The sequence below is a fragment of the Saimiri boliviensis genome, chromosome X, assembly GCF_048565385.1.
Source record: "Saimiri boliviensis isolate mSaiBol1 chromosome X, mSaiBol1.pri, whole genome shotgun sequence".
Classification (NCBI taxonomy): domain Eukaryota; kingdom Metazoa; phylum Chordata; class Mammalia; order Primates; family Cebidae; genus Saimiri; species Saimiri boliviensis.
The window spans coordinates 67,799,652-67,811,870 of record NC_133470.1 but is presented as its reverse complement, the minus strand read 5'-3'; the positions used below and the strand labels follow the sequence as shown (position 1 = coordinate 67,811,870).

General features: G+C 40.1%; 1 protein-coding gene across 1 annotated transcript; it reads right to left on the bottom strand.

Annotated features, from left to right (window-relative positions):
- Window positions 1-3,221: 3,221 nt before the first annotated feature.
- On the bottom strand, window positions 3,222-11,892 carry TBX22 (T-box transcription factor 22). The gene is given in 9 exon segments (XM_003936834.4): window positions 3,222-3,358; window positions 3,361-3,819; window positions 5,813-5,898; window positions 6,258-6,322; window positions 7,013-7,177; window positions 8,110-8,284; window positions 10,062-10,163; window positions 10,990-11,170; window positions 11,757-11,892. Coding segments are annotated over 9 exon segments (1,506 nt in total).
- Between the last annotated feature and the right edge of the window lie 327 nt (window positions 11,893-12,219).

Here is a 12,219-nt window from a genome sequence, read left to right as displayed (position 1 = left end):
ACAAAACATTTATTTCAATCATGTTCTTGCTCAGAATTACACTAGTAACACTTAAAAGATACAAATTATCTGGTTTATGTGAGCCATGGTTTACCCCCAGGGTGCATAATAAAAAATGATTAGGAGACTAAAAGGGAAATCTTCCATAATGTCCATTGCAGATGCTTGTCCTTATTCACATTTGGCACCTTGTCAAGTTGACAGCACATAGGACTCTGGTAGTTCAAAGAATGGTTCACTGAATCATCACTTGTTGATTTGCTTACTGCTTTTCATGCCACAGATATGCTTCAACCTCACAAAAGGATGAAGTCATGTCAATTCCCAGACTATATGTACAACCCATGTTTAATAGCATTGAAATATCATGAATATCTATCTTCATAGCTTGAGGAAAATTAACCTTGTCATTGTCAAGCAGAGAGACTAGGAGCAATGATAAGTGAGAATGAAGGCTCTAAAATTATGTAATATAAAATTATATATGATACTTTAAAATGTAATTTCCAGAGGGCTCAACCCCTCTGTATGGTGAAAAGAAACAGTAGTATTAGAGTGTGATGTTGTAAATTATATTACCTAAAGCTATATATTGGTCTTTGAAGTGTAAGGAATAGAGAATTTATCTACTTAGCTATGTGTTCTGTAACCAGGCTCATACTTAGGTCCTTGATTTCAGCTTGACTGATTGTTCCACGAAATAATACCTTTCTGACCAGGGAATCTGACTACAGGTCTGAGCTTGACTGGGAACTGTGCAAGGGTAAAGTAACATTTATTTGTTTTCTAACTCAACATACAAATTTCCCAGCGTTAATGAAATGCTTAGTCTCCCTATATTTATTTGTGGTAAGTCTTATAACCAGGTCAGGTTAAGAATCAGATTTTATAAATTTAGAGAGCTGAATTAAGGAGGAACATAAAAGGAAGAAGTGATGCCCATATATGTATGGATAAATCAGATGGAAATCGAGGTTTTAATTATTAGACTTGGGGGCTTATTATCATTTGGCCACTTTCATCAGCTGTTTCACAGTTTGTCCAACAAGAGTAGCTTTGGATGTTTGTAGGTTTCTAAAGCAAGTCTAACTTTTAGTTGATGCAGGTGAAAGTGATAGAATTACATAGCATTTTGTTTTTCATTTTATAACCATAGCATCAATTTACCCAGTTACTTGAGTTTTGCACCATCCATTGAGGAGTAAGAATTTATTGAACAGAAAACAGTGAAGGCACTAAATATTTACTCTGCATGAATTAGAGCTATTAGAATATTTCTGCAAATGAGTCACCTTCTTAGAAGCAGGGGACTGCTTACTGAATCTCTTAGAGTTTCTTCCAGGTCTAATTATCTATGAAGGATTTCCCTTGGTTATTTCTCCAATTAAAAGTGCAAAATGTCAATTTATGAATATTATATAATGTAGCTCAAGATAAATGTTTACCTTCTTTTATTTAAACATTTGCCCCTTTATATTAATCACCATTGCCAATGTATTTACATATTACTAATTTTATATAGGTAATATATAGTCATATTATCTGAAGCATACAGAATAGGGTATATGCATTCTGGAGAAGCTCCAAAATTAATGCCTTCTTTTAAATAATCTCTAAAAAGTTACCCAGCTATTTCTTTTATTTTTCAGTTGAATACTTGCTCTTGCCAATTACTGAAGGTTCTTCCACGTAGCTATCAGAATGTTTCATTTGTAATCTGACAGAAAGGTTTCTGCTTAGAAAGTAACAACCCATTTTACTAATCAAAGTTAGCCTATAAATCTCCTGTTTTGGAGTAAACAAAAATAAAATGTGCTTTCTGGTTTTAATTTCTGGTTTAATAAACCTGAGTAGTATACATTTTGTTCCTTAAAGACTTTTGCAACAGCATCTAATTACATTAGATCACAAATAATACTTCATCTTGACTGGAGTACTTAATTTGAATGCAATCATTTGCTGTTCTATCCTTGCTCCCAGGAGGGAAGGGCATGTAATTTTAATACATATATAGGAAGACAAATTTATAAGGCATATGTGGGATGAAATAATCATTTTGGGCAAAATAAATTATTAATATGCTCTTCTTTGTATGTGTTGGAAAAATTAGAAAAATCAGTTTTTAGCCGTTTGCTTAGTTTGTCAAAAGTCATTCCATTGTGATATTAAAGGGCTTGGCTTATAAAATGCCTAGAGTTATTGGCATAAAAATAAAAATCTGATTTATCATAAAGATATGCAGGCTATATATAGGTTATATATCATAATTATTTTCAGAAATTTAGAGCCTGATGAAAGGAAACTTTTCAACTTCATAAACTTAAAGTATTATTCTACTTTTGTCTAGTTTAATTTACTATGACTGACACACAAGAGTGGAGTTAAATCATACCAGAATAATGATATTTTCATATTTATGGATTCAAATGTATTCTCTTTCTTATAATTATATCTTTATCTTCTTAGAAAACTATAACAATATATTTTGGCTAACAGTGTATAAAATACCAGGTGTGTTAAAGGAATAAGGGAACAAGTTTTATCAGGGAATTATCCAAAAATAAAAGAAAATAAAAGCAAACTTATTTAGAGTGTTTTACTTTTTATTTGATCATTGTGTTTCTTCAAGATTAAATGGTCTTTAGGCTGCAAAGATAAATAAAATATAATACTTGAAAATTTGTGTTCTTATTTGCATCATAAAGTGAGATTAGTAGTTTATTCAACAGCAAAGTATAAAGATATAAAGCAAACAAATAATTAAATTTTCTTCTACAACTACTAGATAATTACACTAAGGCCGATCTTCATGGTTAAAACTGAAATTGTTTCACCGCTTTCATAGGAATGACATCCACCTTCTTCTGGTGATTGTCAACGTGTAAAATGCAGTTATCATGGTAAACTAGCTTCACTTAATTGAAAATCCCATCACTTTGCATCAATTTTCACTGGTGGAATGTCATCAAATAATATTTATTGCATATCTCATTTTGAAGCTCAAGGCCACTGTAATCAGAGATTCCTACTGGTTACATTTGACCTTATAAACAGCTCATGAATATTTATTTGATAAGGCACTTTAAATCTTTAAATGCATAACAAAGAAATACCATATTGTAATGATGCTTTTTAAGCCCAATAGCTGTTGAAGTTTCTTTGGCTACAAGTAAAGAAAGTATTTTCTTACATGTAACTGTTATAGAAATGATATTGTTTCACTAAAGGTAATGGTTAATTGCTGGATACCAACAAACATCATTACATTTGCCTTCTCTAAAAGAAACTTGACTGTTGTCATTCACTTTAAGATGGTTGGAAGCATTTATCAGTCTAGATGGCATAAGGAATTCTGTCCATAAAAGCCATAGGAAGGATGAAAGGAGCAACCAAGTGCTTCCTGGGTGATGGGGCTTGGCAGAAAAATACTTCCAGGTGCCTGTAATCCATATAACATTTGACCGGTAGAAATAGGTGCTTGTAGACCCTGATCACTGGAGTCTGCAGATGAATCACTTTTAGAATTGGTGACCCCCAGGGAAGATAACACAGGCACTTGCATCATGAGTGGGGCAAAAGTCTGAGAACTGTTGCTGCTTGCCAGTCTTTCAGGAGCAGGTAAAACAAGAGGTTGCTGTTGCCAAAAATTAGTTGGACAACTCTTGCAGCAAAGAGGCAGGTTGACATTGTCCAAGGGCATTCCAAGAGAGCTTGTAGGTAAATGAAACATAGGTGAAAAGCAAGGTGGATAAAGTAAGGAGTTCAAAGGAGAGGGGGTCCCTCCACTAGAGGCCACTGGAGATGAGCCACTGCTTCCACCTGTGAATGACAATTCACTCAATGAATAATGAACTTGATGTTTGATATTCCTGCTATATTACTAATAATTTCCATCACTATCCTTGCTTCATCCTTAGATTAAATTTCCTTGTAAGTTCACAGCTCTTTTAGCTTCTTTGAGAAAGGACATGCTCATTCTTCTGACCAAAGCTGAATATAGTATCTATACCGGGGATCCCTAACGCCTGGGTTACCCACTGGTACAGGTTTGTAACCTGTTAGGAATCTGGCTGCACAGCAGATGAACAGCTGGCCAGTGAGCATTAACTGATGCCTGAGCTCTGCCTCCTGTCAGATCAGTGGCAGCATTAGATTCTCATTGGAGCGCAAATCCTGTTGTGAACTGTGCACGTGTGGGATCTAGGCTGAGTGCTCCTTAATGATAATCTAACTAATGCCTAATGATCTGCAGTGGAACAGATTTATCCTGAAACCATCCCCTCCCAAACTTCACCATTTGTGGAATAATCGTCTTTCACAAAAATCGTTTTTCCTGGCGCCAAAAGTTTGGGGAACACTGATCTATGCTACTACCACTATTACTTTTAGCACTGCTACCATGTATCATGTATTAAGCATTCATTTGCTCAAATATTGTGCTAGGCACTTAGTTTTTGAATCACATTTGTCCAAAGAATTACAAAGAAGTCTAATTATGACTCAGAGTCAATTATAGCTTAAAAACACAAACTAGTTTTATTATTTTAAAACCTTAAAAATTACTAAAATTAGTTAAGATGAACAAATCGATTGGTTGGGATTATATTGATTTAATTTATAGACAGAATGTATAGATTTTGTGTACATTGGTTTCTTAAAATTGCTCTGTCAGAAGGCACATTGATGTAAAAATTTCTCTGACCAATGTGTATTGATTTTAAAAATTCAATACTAAACTAGTAACTCATTTATTTGCAATTTGAGAGCATTCTGGATCTCTTAAATAATTAAGAAAACTATGTACTTTTATTATTTAAGGAATATTTTTAACTTTTTCTTTATTAACGCATACTGTTTTGACTTTGATATTTTAAAAGTATGCTTCTTAGATGCTATTATTTAAATTGACACTGTAAAAGAAGTGTTTACATTTTTTCAAGCAACTCCCTAAACCACATCAATACAGTCATTCCAGTGAAATATTTCACCAAACGATAAGACTTCACTTCTTCCCCTTTCAGTTAGTTAGTTGATAAGGCATCATGTAAAACTCAGCCTAACTATAATGTTGATTTTGCTTGGTAATTGTAACCTTAAATTAATGGTCAAAGACAAGCAAGTTTCATGGACAAAGGGATAAAAAAAATTCCATGTCATTTTCAAATAAAAATTATTATTAATTATCAGAGCAAATTAAGGCATTCTTCCAACAGAAAACCTACATTATTTGATTATTATCATTATTTAGTCATGTAATATACCATCTGAGAATAAATATCTTACACATATTTTTAAATGCTTGTGGCAATTAAATTGTGAGGACTTAGTATTATTTTAAACATTTACTTTCCCCATGAACAAAAAAAAAAGAGGAAAATTAGAGCTAAATGAATTTAATGAAAGTCATTTTAATGTGTGCTGAAAGGTTCTCATAAAACATAAACTATTCGTATCAATAGCTAACACGTTTGCAAATCAGGCTACAAATGCACCATAGGCATATCCTACAGAATGTGACACAGTGAGAGGCTGGAGAATCCAGATGAAACCTGAAAATCACAGGGTATAAGATAACTTATTAACATATGTCAATAAGTCCACAATTATCACATTTCTACTCTCTTCCTTCATGCTAGCTTCTCTCCCTTTATTCCTCTTACCTTGTCATTCAAGCAAATGTACACCCACTTACCTGTAAGTACACATTTTCTGGCACGTACTTATCCCTTTGTGTAGTATTTGTTACAAGGGTTATGGATGTTGTTATTTAATTAATATGTAAAAATAAAACAAATGTTCCAAGTTTTCTTACTTTGTGTGTCTGTGCCAAAGATTTTATAATTGAGAGTGAAAGAAGGCCTCCATGGGTAGGTGTCTAAAAGCCCATCCAGTAGACCCCTAAAAAAGAGAGTCAACTTTCAGTATCCCCAGAATGCAGTTTCTGAAAATAATGATTTTGAGTTATTTTGCTATGTCTTTAAGATGTAACTATTTTAAATATTTCTCTTTTATATAGATAGACTTATGAATAAAATTCAGTCAAACCTAGACTTCAAAAATAAGCAAGATCTTAATAGTGAGTAGCAAGGGAGTGGGAGGAAGTAACATTTTGGACACAAAACATCTGGGTTCCTTTTCTACTACCTACTAATTACAAAACTTAGAGCTTTTGAGTCTCTTAGCCAGTTTTCTTATCCTTAATGCTTGTGAAAATAGCTACCTACATAAACATTAGATGTAATTGTGATGCTACTTACCTGTTTCTTCCAGGATCTCTAAATCCTTTAGCAAAAGGATTTCTGTCTATTTTTAGTTTAGTGATCTATGGATTCAATAGAGAGAGAAAGATAAAGTCATTCCTTTCGGTAAGAACACTGTCACCATTGTTTATCATGGTTGCAACCACCAGAAAAGACATTGCAATATGTAATATGACAATTTAAATAAATATGACTATATTGCAAGTCAAATTTGAAATGGTTACCTTCTATTTGTGAATCATTAATTTTTGTTTGTTTGTTTTTTGAGGGACGAAGTATCTCTCTGTCACCCAGGCTGGAGTGCAGTGGGACGATCTCGGCTCACAGCAAACTCTGCCTCCCGGGTTACAGGGATTCTCCTGCCTCAACGTCCTGAGTAACTGGGACTACAGGCATGCCCCACCACGCCCGGCTAATTTTTGTATTTTTCAGTTGAGACTGTGTTTCACCACATTGGCCAGGCTGGTCTCAAACTTCTGACCTCATGATCCGCCCGCTTCGGCCTCCCAATGTGCTGGGATTACAGGTGTGAGACACCGCGCCCAACACTTGTATGAATTACATTCTGGTGTTGCCTTCTCACCTAAGATTTACACAATTCATTATCGAACTTGCATGGATGACAAAGCAATAACACTATGAATTTTATTTAGAATTGTGGAAAATGAAATTGATTGCAGTTAGCGTCTATTTTGCTATCCCAAGATCCCTCCAGAGTCATTCCCATTTGCCTTAGACATGACCAGCTTTACCTGTTGGTTTTGGTAAGCCGTTACTGTGATGAACTCAGTTACTTTAAAGGAGAATGTTTTAACCCTTTCAGTGGACAAGCACTGAATCTGGGACAGGTCAACACTGCTGTCTTGCTCCATCACATGCACTCGGGGTTTGTACTTATGCATGGATTGCAGAATGATCTGGAGGAGAAATGATCGATGCTGTCAGAAAAACTGGCTTCCAGTCCCCAATTCTAGTGCCCTCTCCTGATCAACTGCACCACATGCACACAAAAAGGCAACGATGAGGCTCAAGTAGCTACACACAACGGCCTTTGTTGTACCATTTGGACTTCAACAGAGGCCCTCAAGGCTAAAAACATCTCCAGAGAAAGACATCTCAGCGGCAATGATTCCATTTCCAGATTGGGGCCCTTTCATTCTTCAAACATTGGCAACCATTGGGTGTAGAAGTGGTACTGGGATCTGATAGCCTGCTACAGGTTCCCTTGGCAGTAACTGATGGGCTTGGACATGGTGGGCAACCTTCTGACATACCCTACCTCCTAATCTTGGGAGCTCCCCTCTTTCCTTTTGTAGCTGGCACAGAGCCAGACTGGAGAGGGCAAAAGCAGGGGTGCACCTAGGAAGAATGCGCAAGATCAATAATACCAATGGGGGTAGGTTGTTGGAGAGATTTCCAGGCTGCATTCTGAGCCACCACTTGTATCCCTCCAGCACACCATACCACACACTAGGTGCCCGTCCAACTGCGTGGACTGTAGGAAGGCAATCACAGAGATCACAGTGATTGCCAAGGAGGCCAAGGTTTCTGAGAGTTCTCTGAATGGTTTCCTCCTCCTCTTCCAGACCAGGCATTCTGGCTTAAACAGGTCTCTTTTTGTCCTCAAACTCCCTAGATTCACCATCCCCAATTGCCAGCACTCTCAGATGCCAAACAAACATTTCAGGAGCCCTAGGTTGTCTACTTTACTTACAAGTGCAGGGCTTGGACAGTTCCTAAAGAACACAACATGTGTATCTGTGAAAAGCCTCCTTGGCCTCTTCAAAGTGACCAGTGGGCAGGAGCCTTGGCACCTCCCCTGTCAGGGTAAAGGATTGTGCTCACGTACATGGCCTTTGTCATCCAATTCATTGTTGGTGAGTTTCATGCGATCAAAGCAGATGATCTGCCGCATCCAGGTCTCTCCTGAGCAGGGTGAGTCCGGGTGAACATAGAATCTAGGAGTGATGCACAAATGGTCTGTATTCCCGGCTACAATCCACTGTGAGCTGTGATACGCATACCTGAAAAGGCACAGGCTGTGGCATTAGGTGCAGCAGGCCAAAACTGGGAGCTGTTGAGTTCTGTTCCTAAAGACCTTGCTCCAGATTAGCTTTGTGATCCCAAGGGCAAGTAAGCAGAAGTTTCAACTTAATTTCTAACAAACATTTAGGGGCAAGATATAAACTGTAAATAAGCATATGTCATAAAAATGCAATGAAGTGCAGGACAAGTAAAATGTCATGAGATTTCTAAGTCTGGTTTGTATTTTCTTATAGAAACCACAACAGAAATTGATCTAACTCATTTTATCTCACAGAGAGAATGGAGAAATCCACTAGCTTTGGGTGTGAAGAGTCTGGGAAGAAGTGGAGGGCTGACAAGGATTTCTGTCTAGCCCACTGCCACCAGTCCTTGTGGAAGCCCTTTTGTCAATAAGGCTTCACATTAAGAAAACCCTTAAGGGTCAGGTGCAGTGGCTTGAGCCTATAATCCCAGAATATTGGGAGGCTGAGGGGGACGGATCACGAGGTCAAGAGATCAAGACCATCCTGGTCAACATGGCGAAATCTTGTCTCTAAAACATACCAAAAAAAAAAAAAAAAAAATCAGCTGGGTGTGGTGGCACACTCCTGTAGCCCCAGCTACTCGGGAGGCTGAGGCTGTTGAACGGCTTGAACCTGGGAGGCAGAGGTTGCAGTGAGCTGAGAATGTACCACTGCACTCCAGCCTGGGTAACACAGTGAGACTCCAGCTCCGGGGAAAAAAAAAGAAAGAAAAAAAGAAAGAAAAGAAATCCCTTAGGAACACACCCCTGTGCAGCCTCCAGCTGATAACATTGTTTCCAATCTCAACTTCCCAGTTTTGCTCCTGTTCCCAAGCCAGCTGCAACTTGAGAAGCAAACAGCTTTTTCTGCAGTTTCCATGCTGCAGCCCCAGCAGTCCTCTGAGTTGAACTTTTCCTTGTTTTCAAAACTAGCCCTGGATTTGAGGTGGGCTCTCTCCTTGGAGGACCAGGGACCCACCTCTTGGTCAAATGTTCACAGTCCTAGTGTAAACAGCTCTCACCTCCTCAACCCCTCCAACCCTGAACTGGACCCCAAGCCCCTGAGTCAAAGTCATGGCAACCTGGTGTTTCTAGGTTATATCCCAGAAAGGCTTTTTGGCTTTGGAACAATTGGGCCACTTTCAATCTGCTGTAATTTGAGGGCTTAAATAAAGGGAAAAGGATACTTGTACCCATTAAGACCCAGACATTGCTTCAGGGGAAAGGTTAAACATGAATAAAAAGACAGGCCTAGACACAGGAACTGCTTGATTGATCTTGAGTGGCAAATCTGTCATCCTTCTGGGCTCCTGCTGCCAAAGCAGGAACACTCAGAGCCCAGCGTGTCCTCAGAAGGCCAGCACCCCATAAAGCCTGGGGATTTCTCCCCCAATTCCTTTAATCTGCTTCCCTTCTGGTCTCCAGAGCCCACACCCTCTTCAGCTTACACAACCAAGGCCAGAGCAGCAGCGGGTAGGGAGAGGCTTGGGGTACATTTGAAGCTCAATTAGTGTCCTGCATTCACTGCATTCCAAGAGGGGATACAGGCAGAGAGAGGTAGAAGCCTGCTCTTCTTTCACTGGGAACCCCAATTTGAATAAGAAAATTCAACTCCCAAAGCCCACAGGAGGGCAATTCTCCACCCCACCCCCTGGTGCTAGAATTTTCAAAGTCCTGCTGTCAGGTTGCAGGTCTGAAAGTCGAAATCCTTCGCCCTAGCCTGGGCATGGGTACCATCCTATGGGGCCCATTACTTATAGCGTTTGGAATCCACTGGCACCACATCGATGACCATATAGTACTGCTTCCCGGGATCCAACCCTTTCACCTTGACCCGAACAGGGGGGAACATCCGCCTGTAAGAAAGAAAATAAGGACTGACTCAAGAGCTTTCAGAAATGTTTGGAAGAGGGAGTGGTTCTTGACAAATGTTGACTGCAGTGAAAAGTGAAGGGACTCACAATACTCTTCCCATTTCAAAATAAGTTCAAAGAATAGTATTTCCTGCATGAGGAAAGATTGTTGGTTGTGTACTCGGTTGAACAACTACGGAATTTCTAGGGGGAGCAGAATATTATTACCACAAGGCTTTGTTCATGTCCCTCCCCAAACATAATAAAAAGCTTACAGAAGAAAAAGTATGAAAGAAAAAGCTGTGTCCCAACCTCCTTTTCAAGAATACTTTCTGTGAGGCAGATTTGTAGAAGGCTGAAATTAATAAGACTCACCAAGTAACCAGCTGCAGTGAAGTGGCTGTCCCATGCCAAAAAGTGGCTATGGGAATGGCTCACCTCAAAATAGCCTGGGCCAAGGCTGGCGGGCTGGAGGAACTGTAACATGGCATATTGTCCATGAGTATGTTGCAAGCCCTATGTGAGAGGTCTGGCCACAGTCTGAGACCAAAATCTGATTTTTGTCTCATATTATGCAGGCAAGAGATGGGGAGGTGAGTTATTGGAGTCACAGTATACAAAGAAGGAAGAATGAGCCACCAACATGGGGCCAGGTAAGTCCTAGCCCTATTAATTGAGGGGCCAGGGCTTTCTAACGTATGCCATGGAGTTTGGGAAACGGGACGGAGGACTGCCAGAGCAAAAAACTGGAGACTCCACATCTTACCAGAGCGGTAAATTAAGTGCCTAATGTGTGCGACCCTTGTAAACATCTTGGGCAGAACCGAACCTGCCCGCTTTAGTAATGATCATCTCAGTCCCGATGTCATGGAATTTCTTCCACAATTCAGATCCTTGAAGCTCCATTTGAATATCTTTCTCTTCCAGACTTTCAGGGCTGTTGCCATTGTCATTGTCGCTGCCGCAGGCAGAGGAAGCAGTTGTTGAGGGCTCTGTCTTAGGCTGTTTTTCTGCTGGACAGAGAAACGCGCTCAGGGTTTGAGAGAGCATGACAGTTCACATGCCCACTTCTCGCTGCTGCCTATCTTGAAGCAGACAGGCCTTGTCCCTTCCCCAGGAACTTTGGCGGCAGATTCCCCAAGCTCCGCGTAATAACCTCTATGGCCTGTGAATGGAGAGAGAGCGGCCTTGAAAAGTGCAGGCCCCCCCTCCCTTTTTTTTAGATTTGCCAATCCTCACTCTCCTGGAGACGTTTATAACTGAGACTGGATCCCCTCGGGATTTGGGAACTCGCCAGGCTTCCCATCCCGGGATACAACAGCCACCCGCTGGTTCTGAGACCTTTCAAAGAGGTAGGAGGAGGATGTAGGAGAGACTCACTTCACAATCATGTAGGGTCGCTACCCTTTACCGCAAAGAAACTGCTGTACTCCCGGAGGGATTCGGAGGCTCTGAAACTTCTCCTACACCACCAGGTGGTCGAGGTGTCCCGCCGGCCCCTAACGTGGCTGATGGCTGAGACAGGACGCGAGCCAGCGGGAGAGATGCGGATCCAGTAAGCTCGGGCAACTGGCTCAGGGCAATGGGAGTACTTACCCGGCTGCTCGCTTTTCCCTGCAGCGCTTCTCCTTCTCTCCTCCTCTTCCTCTCCGCCCTCTTGGAGGTTTCTTTTGCTGGGTCTCCCCACTAAGGCTTCCACGGAGAAGGCATGCGCCCGAGAGCTCAGAGCCATCCCTGGAGGGGGCGAAGGGATTCTTTGCAGCAAAGTTTCAACCTGAACTGGGTTAGGGAAGGAGGGGAGAGACAGATGGAGGGCACAGAGGGTAAAGGAAGGAGGGAAAGCGGGGGGGAAAAAAAAAAAAAAAAAACCCAAAACCCAAAACCCAAATCTGTAAAAAACAATTTCTGTATCTGTATTCAAAGAAAATAATTGTGTGTGCCTGTGCGTCTGTGTGTAATTTTTATATATACATTTTTTGTTTGAATAGACAAAATGAAAGGAGAGGAAGATCAAACTAGTGTATATGTCCTTCAGAGTCTAGTCTCCCTTCCTCCCAGT